This window comes from Oncorhynchus keta, chromosome 32, assembly GCF_023373465.1.
Source record: "Oncorhynchus keta strain PuntledgeMale-10-30-2019 chromosome 32, Oket_V2, whole genome shotgun sequence".
In the NCBI taxonomy this organism is placed as follows: Eukaryota; Metazoa; Chordata; class Actinopteri; order Salmoniformes; family Salmonidae; genus Oncorhynchus; species Oncorhynchus keta.
In genome coordinates, this window is record NC_068452.1 from 19,090,728 (window position 1) to 19,110,961 (window position 20,234).

General features: G+C 42.8%; 1 protein-coding gene and 1 long non-coding RNA gene across 2 annotated transcripts; one reads left to right on the forward strand and one right to left on the reverse strand.

Moving 5' to 3' along the window:
• Positions 1–11,894, reverse strand: LOC118365222 (NEDD8-conjugating enzyme Ubc12). Its single transcript, XM_052490752.1, has 6 exons — positions 11,621–11,894; positions 9,859–9,953; positions 9,531–9,569; positions 3,000–3,103; positions 2,809–2,872; positions 1–1,240 (listed from the first exon to the last, which is right to left on the reverse strand). Exons 1-6 carry the CDS (start codon positions 11,733–11,735, stop codon positions 1,100–1,102), a joined length of 558 nt encoding a protein of 185 aa, XP_052346712.1. The 5' UTR covers positions 11,736–11,894; the 3' UTR covers positions 1–1,099.
• LOC127914478 (uncharacterized) lies at positions 11,873–17,632 on the forward strand. Its single transcript, XR_008088509.1, has 3 exons — positions 11,873–11,982; positions 12,980–13,045; positions 13,602–17,632. It is a non-coding gene; the product is annotated as an uncharacterized LOC127914478 (long non-coding RNA).
• The last annotated feature ends 2,602 nt before the right edge of the window (positions 17,633–20,234 follow it).

Here is a 20,234-nt window from a genome sequence, read left to right on the forward strand (position 1 = left end):
TTCATTTGAAAGGGTTAATTAATTTCAATAAACTTAATCACCACTGGCAGCCTGAGATTATTAAATCACCAATAACATTATGGCCTCAACATTTCTGAACACAGCCAAACTGAAAGCATCTTGATGAATTCATAAAGTACAACTAAATGTTCTATTGGCTGTATAACTCAGGGTAGAGTTTGGTTATAAAATAAACCTTTAATTCAATAAAGCCCCATTGACATAAGTTGTAGTTTGTATAGACGTTACAATAATTATCATTCAAGTTCATATTTTATTTAACATAATTCATATTGCAGTCATTGTGAACAGCTGGGATTTCAATATACACAATAGAATTGTAACATTGTAAGCCTCCACCCCCCCTCCCAATGAAATCTATCGCCCACCCCACCCGGAAAACCATAACAAAACTAAAAAGATCTCCCAATCCCACAACAGCCCTGCCTGCATTACTGATCCTGTCAATCTATGTCTGTGTCAGTCCTGTCAAATCAGTCAGTCCTCTGCCAGTGTATCTATGGCCTGTATTATGCATCTGGGTTGGTATAAGTACCTGTCTGAATCACGTGTGCGCATGTGATAGCATATGCCTTGCGTGTCAGTAGGCATGTTGTTGAGGCGTGTGTGTATATATGATAAGTTTCGCCACCAAGCATGGGTGCGATCCGTCAGGTTCAGAGCCCTCGTAATTGAGAGGCCTCGCAGTGTTCAAAACATACAACGCGATCCTTTAGTAAAAGGGAGGTGTCTAAGTGCGTATCTCGGTTGTGTGTTTTTGTCCTTGTCCGCGAGTGGGAGGATCAGTTGGCATGTCTATCTCCGCAAAATAACAACTGTGGGCATCAGCTTAGTGGCAATATACCGATTCTCTGAGCGACATTCACTGACCATCCAAACCTGTCATCTTTACCTTTGGACCCCCTCCCTTCCCCCGAGTGAACCCCACCCCCCCAATACTTTCCCCTCCCGGCTCCATCGACCCCCTCCCTCCCCGACTGCTCAAGTTTGTGTATCAGTCAGTGTCTCAGCGTGTGTAAACGGTAATGCGTCTTGGGGGGAAAAAAAAAAAAAAAAGAAAAGCGACATGGGCAAGGAGCTATTTGAGACACCGCTCAAAATACGTAGCGCCAACATAGCCCCCCCGCAGCGACCGCTGGACATTCTGCTCAAAGAGCCGTCGGTTTGTCTGCAGGACCTCCGCCGCCTCTTTGTTCAAGGGGTCCTCTGGATTTGGCTCCTGAGGAGTAGAAGGGCGTGGTTATTTGCCAGGTGTTCCTACCTGCTCCAACCAGTCGACCAATCTTTCAGAATCTGAAAGTCATAGCCATTATACAGTGCATTTGGTAAGTATTCAGACCCTTTGACTTTTTCAAAATTTTGTTACAACCCTGTTCGAATATTGATTAAATTGTTTTCCCCCCTTCAATCTATACACAATACCTCATAATGACAAAGCAAAAACAGGTTTCTGGATCCCCCCTCCTCTAGTTAAATTTTTTTTTTTTTTTTTAAATGGAAATATCACATTTACATAAGTATTCTGATCATTTACTCAGTACTTTGTTGACATTTTTGGCAGCGATTACAGCCTTGAGTCTAATTGGGTACGACGCTACAAGCTTGCCACACCTGTATTTGGGGAGTTTCTCCCATTCCCCTCTGCAGAGCCTCTCAAGATCTGTCAGGTTAGACGGGGAACGTCGCTGCACAGCTATTTTCAGGTCTCTCCAGAGATGTTCGATCTGGTTCAAGTCCGGGCTCTGGCTGGGCCACTCAAGGATATGCAGAGACTTATCCCGAAGCCACTCCTGCGTTGTCTTGGTTGTGCACAGGGTTGTTGTCCTGTTGGAAGGTGAACCTTCGCCCCAGTCTCAGGTCCCGAATGCTCTGGAGCAGATTTTCATCAGGGATCTCACTGTACATCTTTCCCTCGATCCTGACTAGTCTCCTAATCCCTATCAGTGAAAAACATCCCCACAGCATGATGATGCCACCACCATGCTTCAACATATGGATGGTGCCAGGTTTCCTCCAGATGTGACGCTTGGCATTCAGGCCAAAGAGTTCAATCTTGTTTGTCATGGTCGGAGAGTCCTTTAGGTGCCTTTTGGAAAACTCCAAGTGGGCTTTCATGTGTCTTGTACTGAGTGGCTTCGGTCTGGCCACTCTACCATAAAGGCCTGATTGCTGGAGTGCTGCAGAGATGGTTGTCCTTCTGGAAGGTTCTCCCATCTCCACAGAGGAACTCTGGAGCTCTGTCAGAGTGACCATCGGGTTGTTGGTCACCTCCCTGACCAAGGTCCTTCTCCCCAGATTGCTCAGAGTTTGCGCCTTCACACAATCCTTTCTCAGAGCTTTTACGGACAATTCCTTCGACCTCATGGCTTGGTTTTTGCTCTGATATGTACAGGTGTGTGCAGCTTTCCAAATCATGTCCAATCAATCAAATTGTAGAAACATCAAGGATGATCAATGGAAACAGGATGCACCTGAACTCAATTGCTTGTCTCATACCAAAGGGTCTGAATACTTGTGGAAATAAAAGGTATTTTTTATTTTGAATACATTTGCAAAAATGTCAAAACCTGTTTTCACTTTGTCATTAAGGGGTATTGTGTGTAGATTGATGAGGAAAAACAATTTCATACATTTTAGAATAAGGCTGTGACATAACAATGTGGAAAAAGCCAAGGGGTCTGAACACACTGTACATCCTGCTACATTCCTGATTCTAAGCATGGTGCACAAGGAAGAGTAATCAAACTTGGCTAGGCAAAATTGGAAATAGAATATCCCTGTACTCACTAGAAATAGATACTGTAGTCCATATATGATGGAGTTTACTGTCAACACAGGCTTCCAGTCCTCTCTGTAAGAGAAAAATAGATGTTTAAAGACACTGCTCAGCATAATAGTCCAAATTTGGAAATCTGTAGTCATTCTGAATTATCAAATGAGACAAGGTAAACAAAGTGACCACAGTGCAGGTAGTGTACCTCAAGATATTTAGGCAGACATTGCCCTCCAGGTCAATGTTTGGGTGGTACACCATTGTCTCACACTTGACCTTCGGGGGGTCATGAGGGTAGCCCTGTCCTACCTGGAAAACAGAGCAGTCACAAGAAGTCAAAGGAGGATAATCTCTGACCTTATATCCATTCCCTTTCTTTCGACTTACAACCGTGGTATTAACATGCTTACCATCAACATTGTTAAAGGCATGATCGGGAACTTTGGCGACTACTAAGTTTTTTTTTTTTTTTTTTTTAAACCTCCCGCTTTGGCCTGAATGTGTTGATGTGTAGTTCATACATGCATAATCTATGATCTGAATTACTGTCTTACCTCAATTAGCCACGAAATCCCTAGTTTGAAAGTGACTGTTTTTCTGGACGCTGTATTCTAGCATTTTCCCCCACGTGAGCCAGCCCCTAGCAATTTTAGATCAAGCCAATGAACTTCAGCCCTCGCCATTTAAGTGAGAGCTAGCAAGACACACACACAGCCGAGCCAGAGAGAGAACAATGACGTGGTGCAAATATCTTCATTTATCCTGAGTGTACAAAACACCATGGACACCTGCTCTTTCCATGGCTTAGACAGACCAGGTGAATCTAGGTAAAAGCTATGATCCCTTGTTGATGTCACTTGTTAAATCGACTTCAAATCAGTGTAGATGAAGGAGAGGAGACAGGGAAAATAATGGTTTTTAAGCCTAGAGACAATTGAGACATGGATTGTGTATGTGTGCCATTCAGAGGTTGAATGGGCAAGACAAAAGACTGACAGTGGCCTTCACAAAGTATTCATAACCAACTTACTGCACATTTTGTTGTGTTACAGCCTGAATTCAGAAGAGTAAAACAAAAAAAATGTGCATAAGTATTCACACCCCTGAGTCAGTACATGTTATAATCACCTTTGGAAGTGATTACAGCTGTGTCTAAGAGCTTTGCACACCTGATTTGTATAATATGTATTCATTATTATTTTCTAAATTCTTAAAGCGCTGTCAAAATGGGTCATTACTAGACAACCATTTTCAAGTCTGCCATAGATTTCCAAGCAGATTTAAGTCAAAACTGTAATTCGGCCACTCAGGAACATTCACGGTCTTCATGGTAAAGCAACTCCAGTGTATATTTGGACTTGTGTTTTTGGTTATTGTCCTGCTGTAAGGTCAATTCATCATCTCCCAGTGTCTGGTGGAAAGAAGACTGAACCAGACTTTCCACTAGGATTTTGCCTGTGCTTAGCTCCATTCCTTTCTTTTTTATCCTCCTTAATGATTACAAGCATACCCAAACCATTATGCAGCCACCACTATGCTTGAGAATATTTTAGAGTGGTACTCAGTAATGTGTTGTATTGAATTGACCCAAAACATAACACGTTGCATTTCGGACAAAAAGTTCATTGCTATGCCGCATTTTCTAAAAAAGTACTACTTTAGTGCCTTGTTGCAAACAGGATGCATGTTTGTTATTATGTACGGACTTCCTTCTTTACACTGTCAATTACGTTAGTATTGTGGAGTAACTATAATATTGTTGATCCATCCGCAATTTTCTATCACAGCTTTTGAACTCAGCAACTGTTTTAAAGTCCCCATTGGCCTCATCGTGAAATTCCTGAGTGGTTTCCTTCCTCTCCGGCAACTGAGTTAGCAAGGACGGCTGTATCTGTGTAATGACTGGGTGTATTGAAACACTATCTGAAGTGTAATAAATAACTTCACTATGCTCAAAGGGATATTCAATGTCTGCTATTTAAAATTAAAAAAAAAAAAAAAACATTTACCGATAGGTGCACTTTTTTGTGAGGCATTGGAAAACCTCCCTGGTCTTTGAGGTTGAATCTGTGTTTGAAATGCACTGCTTGACTGAGTGACCTTACAGATAATTGTATGTGTGGGGTACAGAGATGAGGTAGTCATTCAAAAAGCATATTGAAACACTATTGTTTCACACTGTCAGTCCATACAACTTGTGGCTAGTTAAGCACATTTTTTACACCTGAACTTGCTTGTCATAAGAAAGGGGTTGAATACTTGACTCTAGCCATTTCAGCTTTCATTTGAAGGAATTTGCAATCATTTAAAAAAACATAATTCCATTTTGACATTATGGGGTATTGTGTGTAGCAAAAAAAAAAACTCACTTGTAATCCATTTTAAATGTGAATAGTTTTCTAAACGGGGTGCCAGGCGCACCGGTTTGTGCCAAGAACTGCAACACTGCTGGGTTTCACCCGCAACAGTTTCCTGTGTGTATCAAGAATGGTCCACCACCCAAAGAACACCCAGCCAACTTCACACAATTGTGGGAAGCATTGGAGTAAACATGGGCCAGTCAGCTGATGTTCTGAAAGAGCGGCAAAATCTGGACCCCTACAAATCAGCCAGGCTAGACAATCTGGACCCTTTCTTTCTAAAATTATCTGCCGAAATTGTTGCCACCCCTATTACTAGCCTGTTCAACCTCTCTTTCGTGTCATCAGATTCCCAACGATTGGAAAGCAGCTGCGGTCATCCCCCTCTTCAAAGGGGGGGACACTCTTAACCCAAACTGCTACAGGCCTATATCTATCCTACCCTGCCTTTCTAAGGTCTTCGAAAGCCAAGTCAACAAATAGATCACCGACCATTTCGAATGCCACCATACCTTCTGCGCTATGCAATCTTGTTTCAGAGCTGGTCATGGGTGCACCTCAGCCACGCTCAAGGTCCTAAACGATATCTTAACCGCCATCGATAACAAACAATATTGTGGAGCCGTATTCATTGACCTGGCCAAGGCTTTCGACTCTGTCAATCACCACATCCTCATCGGCAGACTCGATAGCCTTGGTTTCTCAAATAATTGCCTCGCCTGGTTCACCAACTACTTCTCTATGTCAAATCGCAGGGCCTGTTGTCCGGGCCTCTGGCAGTCTCTATGGGGGTGCCACGGGGTTCAATTCTTGGACCGACTCTTTTCTCTGTATACATCAATGATTTCGCTCTTGCTGCTGGGGAGTCTCTGATCCACCTCTACGCAGACGACACCATTCTGTATACTTCTGGCACTTTGGACACTGTGTTAACAACCCTCCAGACAAGCTTCAATGCCATTACAACTCTCCTTCCGTGGCCTCCAATTGCTCTTAAATACAAGGAAAACTAAATGCATGCTCTTCAACCGATCGCTGCCTGCACCTGCCTGCCCGTCCAACATCACTACTCTGGACGGCTCTGTGGACAACTACCTAGGTGTCTGGTTAGACTGTAAACTCTCCTTCCAGACTCACATCAAAAATCTCCAATCCAAAGTTAAATCTAGAATTGGCTTCCTATTTCGCAACAAAGCATCCTTCTCTCATGCTGCCAAACATACCCTTGTAAAACTGACCATCCTACCGATCCTTGACGGTGTCATTTACAAAATAGCCTCCAATACCCTACTCAATAAATTGGATGCAGTCTATATCACAGTGCCATCCGTTTTGTCACCAAAGCCCCATATACTACCCACCACTGTGACCTGTACGCTCTCATTGGCTGGCCTTCGCTTCATATTCGTCGCCAAACCCACTGGCTGCAGGTCATCTACAAGACCCTGCTAGGTAAAGCCCCCCTTAGCTCGCTGGTCACCATAGCAGCATCCACCTGTAGCACTCGCTCCAGCAGGTATATTTCTCTGGTCACCCCCAAAACCAATTATTCCTTTGGCCGCCTCTCCTTCCAGTTCTCTGCTGCCAATGACTGGAACGAACTACAAAAATCTCTGAAACTGGAAACACTTATCTTCCTCACTAGCTTTAAGCACCAGCTGTCAGAGCAGCTCACAGATCACAGCACATAGCCCATCTATAATTTAGCCCAAACAACTACCTCTCCCACTACTGTATTTATTTTGCTCCTTTGCACCCCATTATTTCTCTCTCTACCTTGCACATTCTTCCACTGAAAATCTACCATTCCCGTGTTTTACTTGCTATATTGTATTTACTTCGCCACCATGGCCTTTTTTCACCTTTACCCCCCTTCTCACCTCATTTGCTCACATTGTATATAGACTTATTTTTCTACTGTATTATTGACTGTGTTTGTTTTACTCCATGTGTAACTCTGTTGTTGTTGTACGTGTCGAACTGCTTTGCTTTATCTTGGCCAGGTCTCAATTGTAAATGAGAACGTGTTCTCAACTTGTCTGCCTGGTTAAATAAAGGTTCAATAAATACATTTTTTAAAAATGGTCCAGTGCAGCCATTTTTATCTCAATATAAAATAATTTCTGGGTTAGGTCCGAGAATGGTGCAGACAAACAAAAAAACATCCTGTCAGCGGCAGCCATGTGGGTGAAAAGCGCTCGTTGAAGGGAGGTCAAAGGAGAATGGTAAGAATCGTGCAAACTAACAGGCGGGCCACAAACGGCGCTGTACAACAGTGGTGTGCAGAACGTCTTCTCGGAACTCACAACTTATCGGACCCTGTCACGGATGGGCAACTGCAGCAGACGACCACACCGGGTTCCACTCCTATCAGCTATAAACAAGAAGCGCCTCCAGTGGGGCACGTGATTACCAACACTGGACAATTGAGGAGTAGAAAAACATCACCTGGTCCGACAAATCCAGGTTCCTGTTACTGATGGCAGAGTCAGGATTTGGCATAAGCTGCATGAGTCCAAGGCCTCATCCTGCCTGGTGTCAACCGTACAGGCTGGTGGCGGTCGTGTAATGGTGTGGGAACTGTTTTCCTGGCACACATTAGGTCCCTTGATACCAACTGAGCAACATTTGAACACCACACCTTGTAGAATCCATACCCCAAAGAATTCAGGATGTTCTGGAGGCAAGTGGGGCTCTGACCCAGTAGTAGGTGGGTGTACCTGATAAAACCTGGCCACTGAGTATAAACTCAACAAAAAAAAAGAAACTTCCTCTCACTGTCAACTGTGTTTATTTTCAGCACACTTAACATGTGTAAATATTTGTATGAAAATAACAAGATCCAACAACTTCGACAAAAATCGAACAAGTTCCACAGACATGTGACAAACAGAAATTGCCCCTGAACAAAGGGGGTTCAAAAGTAATAGTCAAAATCAGGTGTGACCACCAGCTGCATTAAGCAGTTAAGTACTGCAGTGCATCTCCTTCCTCATGGACTGCACCAGATTTGCCAGTTCTTGCTGTGAGATGTTACCCCACTCTTCCACCAAGGCACCTGCAAGTTCTCTGACATTTCTGGGGGGAATGGCCCTAGCCCTCACATCCAACAGGTCCCAGACGTGCTCAATGGGCTCGAGATCCCGGGCTCTTTGCTGGCCATGGCACAACACTGACATTCCTATCTTGCAGGAATTCACGCACAGGACGAGCAGTATGGCTGGTGGCATTGTCATGTACCACATGAGGGAGGAGGAGGTCTTCCCTGTAATGCACAGTGTTGAGATTGCCTGCAATAACAACAAGCTCAGTCCGATGATGCTGTGACACACCGCCCCAGACCATGACGGACCCTCCACCTCGATCCCGCTCCAGAGTACAGTTCTCGGTGTAACGCTCATTCCTTCAACGATAAACGTGAATCCGACCATCACCCATGGTGAGACAGAACCGCAACTCATCAGTGAAGAGCACTTTTTGCTAGTCCTGTCTGGTCCAGTGACGGTGGGTTTGTGCTCATAGGTGACATTGTTGCTCAGTGATGTCTGGTGAGGACAGGCCTTACAAGCCCTCAGTCCAGCCTATTGCGGACAGTCTGAGCACTGATGGAGGGATTGTGCGTTCCTGTTGTAATTTGAGTATTTGTTGTTGCCATCCTGTACCTGTCCCGCAGATGTGATGTTCAGCTGTACCGCTGTTGTTACATGTGGTCTGCCACTGCGAGGATGATCAGCTGTCCGTCCTGGCTCCCTGTAGCACCGTTTTAGGCGTCTCACAGTACTGATATTGCAGTTTATTGCACTAGCCACATCTGCAGTTGTCATGCCTCCTTGCAGCATGCCTAAGGCACGTTCACGCAGATGAGCAGGGACCCTGGGCATCTTTCTTTTGGTGTTTTTCCAGAGCCAGTAGAAAAGCCTCTTTGTTTTCATAACTGTGACCTTAATTGCCTACCGTCTGTAAACTGTTAAGTGTCTTAACGACCGTTCCACAGGTGCATGTTCATTAATTGTTCATGGTTCATTGAACAAGCATGGGAAACCGTGTTAAAACCTTTTACAATGAAGATCTGTGAAGTTATTTGGATTTTTTTTTAAAAATATTTGAAAGACAGGGTCCTGAAAAAGGAACATTTCTTTTTTTGCTGAGTTTATATATAAAACACAAGGAAATCAAGTTTCTGACTGCACTGGGCCTTTAACCATTCAAAACTGACATTAAAAACGTTGGATACCAAATTGTGACCCTAAAAACATCACAAAACAATAGCTATCAAGCAGGTGGAATGCCATTAACAACAGTTATGTGACAGTAAAGCAAGGGTGTAGTGACTCATGTCGTCCCGATGTCTGTCCACCCACATTAAGCCCCCTTACCTTAAAGCTGAAGACAAACTTTCCCCCTTTGTAAAAGCCCTAAAAAGAGAGAAAATAACCTGAGAATGTGTTTACATAAGGGTTTCTATGAATGCTGTTCATAGCCTGTTTGGTGGGTTGGCATGACATGATGCCAATGTACAGCGCTAAATAATACATTGTGTACAAAGTATTTATCTTTGGATATTAGTTGATAAGCAACCACGTTAGCATTCGAACCCATTCATTAGTTGTGAGTACAATAGTTAAATGTCTAATAAACACATATGACATATGGAGGATTCTCTCTGACAAGTAGCTACAGATTGTTTCAGGAAAGAGTGAAGACCTCGTCTGGTGAGATGATGAGTTTGAAGTTGAGCAGATCATCTTGGTCGGGGAAGACGATCTCGCACGTCTTTGGGAGGTTCAGCTCATTGATGTCTGCGAGGAGAAAATGTATGTCTCAGTGAATAGCAGTCGTTTGCATCGATTTCCCTTCAGTTGCATGCATGAAACCTGCCTGGCAGAAATATGAAAACTAAAGTCTTCTTATCCGTTTTTTTGTTTTTTAACGGACAGAAAGTGGCATGTAAATGCGATTGAAGAAGGCACCTGAGCAGCGCAGTCCAATGAACAAAGTCCAATGATCCCTTCTGAAGTGCTGGGGTGATCCCACACCTGGGGTGGTATTTTCCCTCTCACTCTGAGGTCTTTCAAACTGTAATGGTTGCCCTGCAGTATTTCCTATATTTTGCTTTGAATAACAACAATCTTTTTCTACAAGTTTAATATGCGAACAGAGTCAGTTCACTTCAAATGGAGGAAAACCAATGTGACTATGTTGTGGTCCTCTAGCCTAAAAGCTAAACAACATTCTTTAGGTATATAGGTCCCGTTGGTTTTAGGCGGCCTTCATCCACTGTGAAATGGAGATTAGCTTAGTCTTTCAAAATCATGGCTTGAGTCAAAAGCCAACTGGATATCTTATATGGGGTCCGTGGTGTTACAAGGTTCATGTACCAAACAACTGAGCCATTGGAACAAAACCACCACACTCATCACAGGGGTGGTTTGAATTTCATTATCCAAGTATCTGGGAAAACATTTGTGTACATGGTTGTGGGATGCTTTTCAAAACATGGTGCATATGTCTTTTCACAGCATTTCCTCATTTTGGATAGCTGGAAATGTCACATACACTTTTGAGTCATTTGCTAAAGACCTGCCTTTACAATTCTGTAACTACTTTATAAGGCTGAGATTATAAAACAATATTCATATTTCTTGCCATTCAACTCCCAGTCAGTCTTGTCACGTGTTCTGTCATGAAAGGTATGGAAAGTTGAAAATGTCTCACTTTAAATAGCCACGTTGTACACAGTTACTTTGTGACAAACAGTTTACTCCAGCACACTGGCCAGAAACTGTTTGTAAGCGTGGTAAACATCCTGGCTCGTGATTGCTACTTCAAGTCAGTATAGCTAATTAGCTGCTGACTAATGAAAATCAACGGTTACTTTTTAATAACATCAATAGTGATATCCACAATAGTGGAAGACACATTTGTGATATCTTGTTGAATAATGAACAACTACATCCACGTTTTTGAGCTAGTTAGCATCAGACCGAAGTAGCTAACTAACGTCATCTGTTTAATGGGTATAGCTACTGGTAGCTTGTGTTTTCTCTTTTGCACAAACTGCTTAGTGGCACATCTAAATTGAAACATTGTTAACTTGGCTAACTACTGAACAAATAACGTTATACAGTAAGTTAGCTAGCTAAATCACTTAACTAGTAGGGCAAATGAACTAATTAACAAGGGTGCTAACTAAAAAGAAGTGATGTACATATGAGTTGACTCCCTGGCTTCACCATCTTCTGGCTGCGACGTTTGAGTTTTGTTTTCATAATAGCTAGCTAGCTAACGTTAGCCAGATGGCTAGCTAACTAATTAGCCAACTAGCTAGCTCAGCCTCCTATGACAAAACACACTAGTTTTAGTTGTGTCTTTATTCATTAACCATGTAGACAGACACGCTAATTCAACAAACATGTCCATGGTTTAAAAATAAACCATCTGATTTTAAAGAAGCCAGTTAGCCTACCTTTCTGTATTCGAAGCTGGGCCGCGCTTGCTTTTTTACCCCCAGCTCCTGTTCTGTTTCCTCCAGCAGATTCCTCGTCTTTCTTCTGCTGCTTCAGAGAAAAGAGCTTAATCATCTTCAATTAGTTTATTGAAGATCTATGTTTCAGGTCCTTCAATTAGAAACAGCTCTTTGTCTTAAATTTATGGAGGGAGTTATGACTCAGTACAGCACCGTAATGTTGTTGGAGCCGGTGCGTCTCAGCTACAATATCGGAAGACAAGCTGATAGCCTAGCTCGGTAGCACTGCTGCGTGAGACAGTAACGTTACGATGCCAAGGTAGCGAATGAAGGAAGGGGGGAGTTCTGAAAGAATGGTGGAGGTACACAAACTGTACCAGTTTGTTTCTGTTGATATGAAATCATAGGAGATTGCCTAGTTGGGCTACTCATATTCATAAGCTTTATTTAACTTACACTCATATTGGAGGGTTAGAGACTGCATATGTTCATATTTTCTGGTTGCGGAACAGCACCCTGAAGTATTCATGGACAAAACAAAACAGAAACTATTTGATTCAGATGTACAATGTTAAATCAGTGTTGTACATAGCTTACACAAAATAATAATGCACATATGTATTTTCAGCACCACACCAGACAGTATTTTGTCTCTCAGGCAAGAACAATGTGCTTGGAAAATGCTAGAAAAAAATATTTCTCACATTTAATTATGACTAGCACACTATGAGTCATAATAAATGAATGGTGGAAAAGTTTTCCCATAGGGGAAACAAGGGCTGTTTCCCTGGAGTGACATTTTGATAACTGTAATTCACTTTAGGACAAGGAGACTTATCAATGTATTTACCTGCCAAAAAATGAAATGCTAATTAGCTGATATTGTGACTATCGTAAAGAACTACAAATGCCATGATGATCTGGACGAGGTTGCCAATTCAACGCAAATGTAAGAATCTCTGGATTAACTATCTAATGCTAAATTTAGCAATGAATAAATTGGCTACATTTCTTTAAATTGACAGCTCCGTGAACTGTCTTGTGCAAGGTTTAAGTTGACACAATACCTGTTACCAAAGGTGTCAGCTAGCGATGACATGCAGGGATTTGTAGTCTTGCATGATGTCTACTTTGATATGAATGAGCATTTTTTAATCTGAGTAATAGAGACAAAAATATTGTTGTCACCTTGTCCAAACAGAGATGTACATGCTAATCAAAATGTCATGCCAGGGTAAGCCTACACGAAACACAGCCCTTATTAAGTGTTTATAAAATTCCCTGTGGAAAATCAATTGGAGGTTTTATGGATATTATGACACCTCTATAACTGATGTGTGTGTGTGTTCCTTCAATTAGATACAGAAAGGTCTGCGGTCATCTGCCTTTGGCCTAATGGGCTCCCAAGTGGCGCAGCGGTCTAAGGTACTGCATCTCAGTGTTTGAGGCATCACTACATACACTGGTTTGATTCCAGGCTGTATTACAACTGGCTGTGATTGGGAGTCCCATATGGCGGCACACAATTGGCTCAGCGTAGTCCGTGTTAGGGTTTGGCCTGGATAGGCCATCATTGTAAATAAGAAGTTGTTCTTAACTGACTTGCCTAGTTAAATAAAGGTTAAATAAATAAATAATAATAATAATAAAGAGAAGGAACCCAGACTTCATCAAAGAAATTGGAAACACAGACATTGTCATCCTGCCAGAAACATGGTATAGAGGAGACAGACTCATTGGTTGCCCTCTAGGTTACAGTGAGCTGGTAGTCCCATCCACCGAACTACCAGATGTGAAACAGAGAAGAGACTCAGTGGGTATGCTAATTTGTTATAGAGCAGACCTAACCCAGTCTTAACGTAGTCAAAACAGGAACATTTTACATCTGGCTAGAAATGTAATAAGGAAATGATCTCAACAGAGAAATGTGTCGTGTGTGAATTTAAGTATATCTAATTTTCTCTTTCTTTCTCTCTCTCAGATGACCTGAGCCCTAGGACCATGCCTCAGGACTACCTGACATGATGACTCCTTGCTGTCCCCAGTCCACCTGGCCATGCTGCTGCTCCAGTTTCAACTGTTCTGCCTGTGATTATTATTATTTGACCATGCTGGTCATTTATGAACATTTGAACATCTTGGCCATGTTCTGTTATAATCTCCACCCGGCACAGCCAGAAGAGGACTGGCCACCCCACATAGCCTGGTTCCTCTCTATGTTTCTTCCTAGGTTTTGGCCTTTATAGGGAGTTTTTCCTAGCCACCGTGCTTCTACACCTGCATTGCTTGCTGTTTGGGGTTTTAGGCTGGGTTTCTGTACAGCACTTTGAGATAGCAGCTGATGTATGAAGGGCTATATAAATACATTTGATTTGATTTGAAATGTCCTCATGTGTGCTACCTATATCCCACCAATATAATCCCCATACTTTAATGATGACAGCTTCTCCATCCTAGATGGGGAGAACAACCATTTCCAGGCCAAGGGACATGTACTAGTCTGTGGCAAACCTAAATGCCAGAACTGGACAAGAACCTGACACTCTCAGCACACAGGGAGACAAACACCTACCTGGAGGTGACAGTATGCCCTCCCAAATATGCCCCCCTAGACACAACTATGACAAAACAACCAAGAAAATGTGTCACAACTCCTGCAGCTTGGTCGCACGCTGGGTGTGTACATAGTCAATGTTAGGCTTTGAGGAGATTCCTATGGTAGGTACACCTCCAGCACATCCATTGGCAGCAGTGCTGTAGTTGGGTGCTATAAAAAAGATAATCAACAACATCAACCACCGGAGCCACTGCCTGTTCACCCCGTTATCATCCAGAAGGCGAGGTCAGTACAGGTGCATCAAAGCTGGGACCGAGAGATAGAAGCTATTTTTCAATCTCAAGGCCATCAGACTGCTAAACAGCCATCACTAGCACTTCAGAGGCGGCTACAGACATAGATTAGGAATCACTGGCCACTTTTAGAAATGGATCTCTAGCCACTTTAATAATGTCTTCGTCTCTTCCATTACTAATCTCATCTGCATAAACTGCAATCCACACTATTCTACAGTATCTTAGTCACTTTTCAATTGTGTTTACATATTGCATCAGCCATTTCATATGTATATACTGTATTGCATTCTATACTAAACCACTGACTGTTAAACAGCCATCTCCAGCACATCAGAGGCTGCTGCCTATAGACAGATTAGGAATCACTGGCCATTTTAAGGAAATGGATCTCTAGCCACTTTAATAATGTCTCCGTATCTTGCATTACTCATCTCATATGTATAAACTGTACTCTATACTATTCTACGGTATCTTAGTCAATTTAATTGTGTGTAAATATTGCATCACCCATCTCGTATGTATATACTGTATTTTATACTATGCCACTGTGCTTAGTCCAATGCCACTCTGACATATACAGTTGAAGTCGGAAGTTTACATACACTTAGGTTGGAGTCATTAAAACTCGCTTTTCAAACACTCCACAAATGTCTTGTTAACAAACTATAGTTTTGGCAATCGGTTAGGACATCTACTTTGTGCATGTGTAGCCGATGTGAAATGGCTAGCTAGTTAGCGGCGGTGCGCGCTAGTGGCGTTTCAATCGGTGACGTCACTTGCTCTGAGACCTTGAAGTAGTGGTTCCCCTTGCTCTGCAAGGGTCGCGGCTTTTGTGGAGCGATGGGTAACGATGCTTCGAGGGTGACTGTTGACGTGTGCAGAGCGTCCCTGGTTCGCGCCCAGGTCGGGGCGAGGGGACGGACGTAAAGTCTATACTGTTACACATGACACAAGTCATTTTTCCAACAATTGTTTACAGACAGATTATTTCACTTATAATTCACTATATCACAATTCCAGTGGGTCAGAGGTTTACATACACTAAGTTGACTGTGCCTTTTTGTGTCATGGCTTTAGAAGATTCTGATAGATTGGAGGTGTACCTGTGGATGTATTTCAAGGTCTACCTTCAAATGCAGTGCCTGTTTGCTTGACATCATGGGAAAATCAAAAGAAATCAGCCAAGACCTCAGACAAAAATTGTAGACCTCCACAAGTCTGGTTCATCCTTGGAAGCCATTTCCAAACGCCTGAAGGTACCACGTTCATCTGTACAACAATAGTACACAAGGAGAAACACCATGTGACCACGCAGACGTCATACCGCTCAGGAAGGAGACATGTTCTGTTTCCTAGAGATGAATGTACTTTGGTGCGAAAAGTTCAAATCAATCCCAGAACAATAGCAAAGGACCTTGTGAAGATGCTAGAGGAAACAGGTACAAAAGTATCTATATCCACAGTAAAACGAGTCCTATATCGACATAACCTGATAGACCACTCAGTAAGGCTGCTCCAAAACCACCATAGAAAAGTCAGACTACGGTTTGCAACTGCACACGGGGACAAAGATCGCATTTTGGGGAGAAATGTCCTCTGGTCTGATGAAAGAAAAATAGAACTGTTCGCCCATAATGACCATCGTTATGTTTGGAGGAAAAAGGGGGAGGCTTGCAAGCAGAAAAACACCATCCTAACCGTGAAGCACAGGGTGGCAGCATCATGTTGTGGGGGTGCTTTGCTGCAGGAGGGACTGGTGCACTTCACAAAATAAATGGCACCATGAGGAAGTAAAATCATGTGGATATATTGAAGCAACATCTCAAGAGATCAGTCAGGAAGTTAAAGCTTGGTCGCAAATGGGTCTTCCAAATGGACAATGACCCCAATCATACTTCCAAAGTTGTGGCAAAATGGCTTAAGGACAACAAAGTCAAGGTATTGGAGTGGCAATCACAAAGCTCAAACCTCAATCCCATAGAAAATGTGTGGGCAGAACTGAAAAATTGTGTGCGATTAACGAGGCCTACAAACCTGACTCAGTTACACCAGCTCTGTCAGGAGGAATGGGCCAAAATTCACCCAACTTATTGTGGGAAGCTTATGGAAGGCTACCCAAAACATTTGACCCAATTTAAACAATTTAAAGGCAATGCTACCAAATACTAATTGAGTGTATGTAAACTTCTGACCTAGTGGGAATGTGATGAAATAAATAAAAGCTGAAATAAACCATTCTCTCTACTATTATTCTGACATTTCACATTCTTAAAATAAAGTGGTGATCCTAACTGACCCAAGACAGGGAATTTTTACTTGGATTAATTGTCAGGAATTGTGAAAAACTGAGTTTAAATGTATTTGGCTAAGGTGTATGTAACCTTCTGACTTCAACTGTATGTATATATATTCTTAATCCATTCCTTACTTAGATTAATGTGTATGTTGTGAAACTGTTAGATATTACTTGTTAGATTTTACTGCCCTGTCGGAGCTAGAAGCACAAGTATTTCGCTGCCCCCCCAATAACATCTGCAAAACACGTATGTGACCAATAAATGTGATTTAACATTTCAAATGTCCTTCAGTGTAACTGTCCGGGTTAAAGATCGAATAACAAAAGTGTTTTTAAAATGTAGTAATTCATCCTAAAAATATAAATTAACACCCATGGCATAATTGTGTTAGTGTTTGCAACAATATATAGGATAATGGGCAACATACTGTATCTAAAAAATATTGAAAAACTTGAATAACTTTTGTCTGGCTTTTGCGCTTCATCAATGTCATTCAGTATATGGCAATGTAAACATATTTCCCATGCTAATAAAGCCCCTTGAATAGAGAGAGAGAGTCATATCAAAAGTCTTACTTCAGACAGCATTTTCAAGTTTAGGGACCTCATTCAGAAACACATTCTGTGTTGTCCCATACCTAATGTTGTCCCCAGGCTCAATTGCTACCGCATATAGACAGGTTGACAGAGAGCCGGGAGGTGGATGACATTATCCCATACCTATATATTGTCCCAAGGACATCATACCTATTTGTTCATATTTGTCCAAGGAACATTTTTAATTATCAAATCAAATCAAATCAAATGTTATTTGTCACATACACATGGTTAGCAGATGTTAATGCGAGTGTAGCGAAATGCTTGTGCTTCTAGTTCCGACAATGCATGTTATGTTATTTCACCTTTATTTAACCAGGTAGGCCAGTTGAGAACAAGATCTCATTTACAACTGCGACCTGGCCAAGATAAAGCAAAGCAGTGCAACAAAAACAACAACACAGAGTTACACATGGGATAAACAAACGTACAGTCAATAACACAATAAAAACATCTATGTACAGTGTGTACAAAGTAGGAAGGTAAGGCAATAAATAGGCCATAGAAGTGAAATAATTCCAATTTAGCATTAACACGAGTGATAGATGTGCAGATGATGATGTGCAAGTAGAGATACTGGGGTGCAAAAGAGCAAGAGGATAAGTAACATTATGGGGATGAGGTAGATGGTTGTACCATTTACAGATTGGCTGTGTACAGGTACAGTGATCGGTAAGCTGCTCTGACAGCTGATACTTAAAGTTAGAGAGGGAGATATAAGACTCCAGCTTCAGCAATTTTTGCAATTCGTTCCAGTCATTGGCAGCAGAGAACTGGAAGGAAAGGCGGCCAAAGCAGGTGTTGGCTTTGGGGATGACCAGTGAGATATACCTGCGAGAGCGCATTCTACGGGTGAGTGTTGTTATCGTGACCAGTGAGCTGAGATAAGGCGGAGCTTTACCTAGCAAAGACTTACAGATGACCTGGAGCCAGTGGGGCTGGCGACAAATATGTAGCGAGGGCCAGCCGACGAGAGCATACAGGTCGCAGTGGTGGGTGGTATATGGGGCTTTGGTGACAAACGGATGGCACTGTGATAGACTGCATCCAGTTTGCTGAGTAGAGTGTTGGAGGCTGTTTTGTAAATGACATCGCCGAAGTCAAGGATCGGTAGGATAGTCAGTTTTACGAGGGTATGTTTGGCAGCGAGTGTGAAGGAGGCTTTGTTGCGAAACAGAAAGCCGATTCTAGATTACATTTTTTTAATACCTTGAGTGTAGCTGAGGTGCAACCCGTGACCAGCTCGGAAACCGGATTGCACAGCGGAGAAGGTATGGTGGGATTCGAAATGGTCAGTGATCTGTTTATTAACTTGGCTTTCAAATACTTTAGAAAGGCAGGGCAGGATAGATATAGGTCTGTAACAGCTTGGGTCTAGAGTGTCACCCCCTTGGAAGAGGGGGATGACCGGGGCAGTTTTCCAATCTTTAGGGATCTCGGATGATACGAATGAGAGGTTGAACAGACTGGTAATAGGGGTTGCAACAATGGCGGTGGATAATTTTAGAAAGAAAGGGTCCAGATTGTGTAGCCCAGCTAATTTGTACGGGTTCAGGTTTTGCAGCTGGGGAGGCTTGGGCAAGTCGCTGCGGGGGGTGTGGAGCTGTTGGCCGGGGTTGGGGTAGCCTGGAAGAAAGCATGGCCAGCCGTGGAGAAATGCTTTTTGAAATTCTCGATTATCGTGGATGTATCAGTGGGGACAGTGTTTCCTAGCCTCAGTGGGCAGCTGGGAGGAGGTGCTCTTATTCTCCATGGACTTTACAGTGTCTCAACACTTTTTGGAGTTTGAGCTACAGGATGCAAATTTCTATTTGAAAAAGCTAGCCTTAGCTTTCCAGACCGACTGCATGTATTGGTTACTGACTTTTCTGAAAAGTTGCATATCGCAGGGACTATTCGATGCTAGTGAAATCCGCCACAGGATGTTTTTGTGCTGGTTGAGGTCAGTCAGGTCTAGAGTAAACCAAGGGTTATATCTGTTCTTAATTCTACATTTTTTAAAAGGGGCATGCTTATTTAAGATGGTGAGGAAATTACTTTTAAAGAATGACCAGGCATCCTCAACTGACGGGATGAGGTCAATATCCTTCCAGGATACCCGGGCCAGGTCGAATGGAAAGGCCTGCTCGCAGATGTGTTTTAGGGAGCGTTTGACAGTGATGAGGGGTGGTCGTTTGACCATGAGGCAGTGATCGCAGAGGTGTATTTGGATGGCAAGTTAGTCAGGATAATATCTATGAGGGTGCCCATGTTTATGGATTTAGGGTTGTACCTGGTGGGTTCCTTGATAATTGGTGTGAGATTGAGGGCATCTAGCTTAGATTGTAGGACTGCCGGGGTGTTAAGCATATCCCAGTTTAGGTCACCTAACAGAACGAACTCTGAAGATAGATGAGGGGCAATCAATTCACATATGGTGTCCAATTGTTAAAATTAGAAGCTTGAACTGTTTGGGCATAGACCTGGAAAGTATGACAGAACTTTGCAGGCTATATCTGCAGGAGATTGCAACTCCTCCCCCTTTGGTAGTTCTATCTTGATGGAAAATGTTGTAGTTTCCTCCCCCTTTGGTAGTTCTATCTTGATGGAAAATGTTGTAGTTGGGGATGGAAATCTCAGAATTTTTGGTGGCCTTCCTAAGCCAGGATTCAGACATGGCAACGGCATCAGGGTTGGCGGAGTGTGCTAAAGTAGTGAGTAAAAAAACGTAGGGAGGAGGCTTCTGATGTTAACATGCATGAAACCAAGGCTTTCACGGTTACAGAAGTCAACAAATGAGAGCGCCTGGGGACACGCAGGGCCTGGGTTAACCTCCACATCACCCGAGGAACAGAGGAGGAGTAGGATGAGGGTACGGCTAAAGGCTAT

What these genes read in the sequence shown, in the direction of transcription:
- LOC118365222 (XM_052490752.1), bottom strand. Translation starts at nt 11,735, where the DNA reads ATGATTAAGCTCTTTTCTCTGAAGCAGCAGAAGAAAGACGAGGAATCT. An exon ending in CCAGCTTCGAATACAGAAAG is followed by an intron (nt 9,954 to 11,620) that starts GTAGGCTAACTG and finishes TTCTCCTCGCAG; the next exon opens with ACATCAATGAGCTGAACCTC. An exon ending in AGTTTGTCTTCAGCTTTAAG is followed by an intron (nt 3,104 to 9,530) that starts GTAAGGGGGCTT and finishes TCTGTTTTCCAG; the next exon opens with GTAGGACAGGGCTACCCTCA.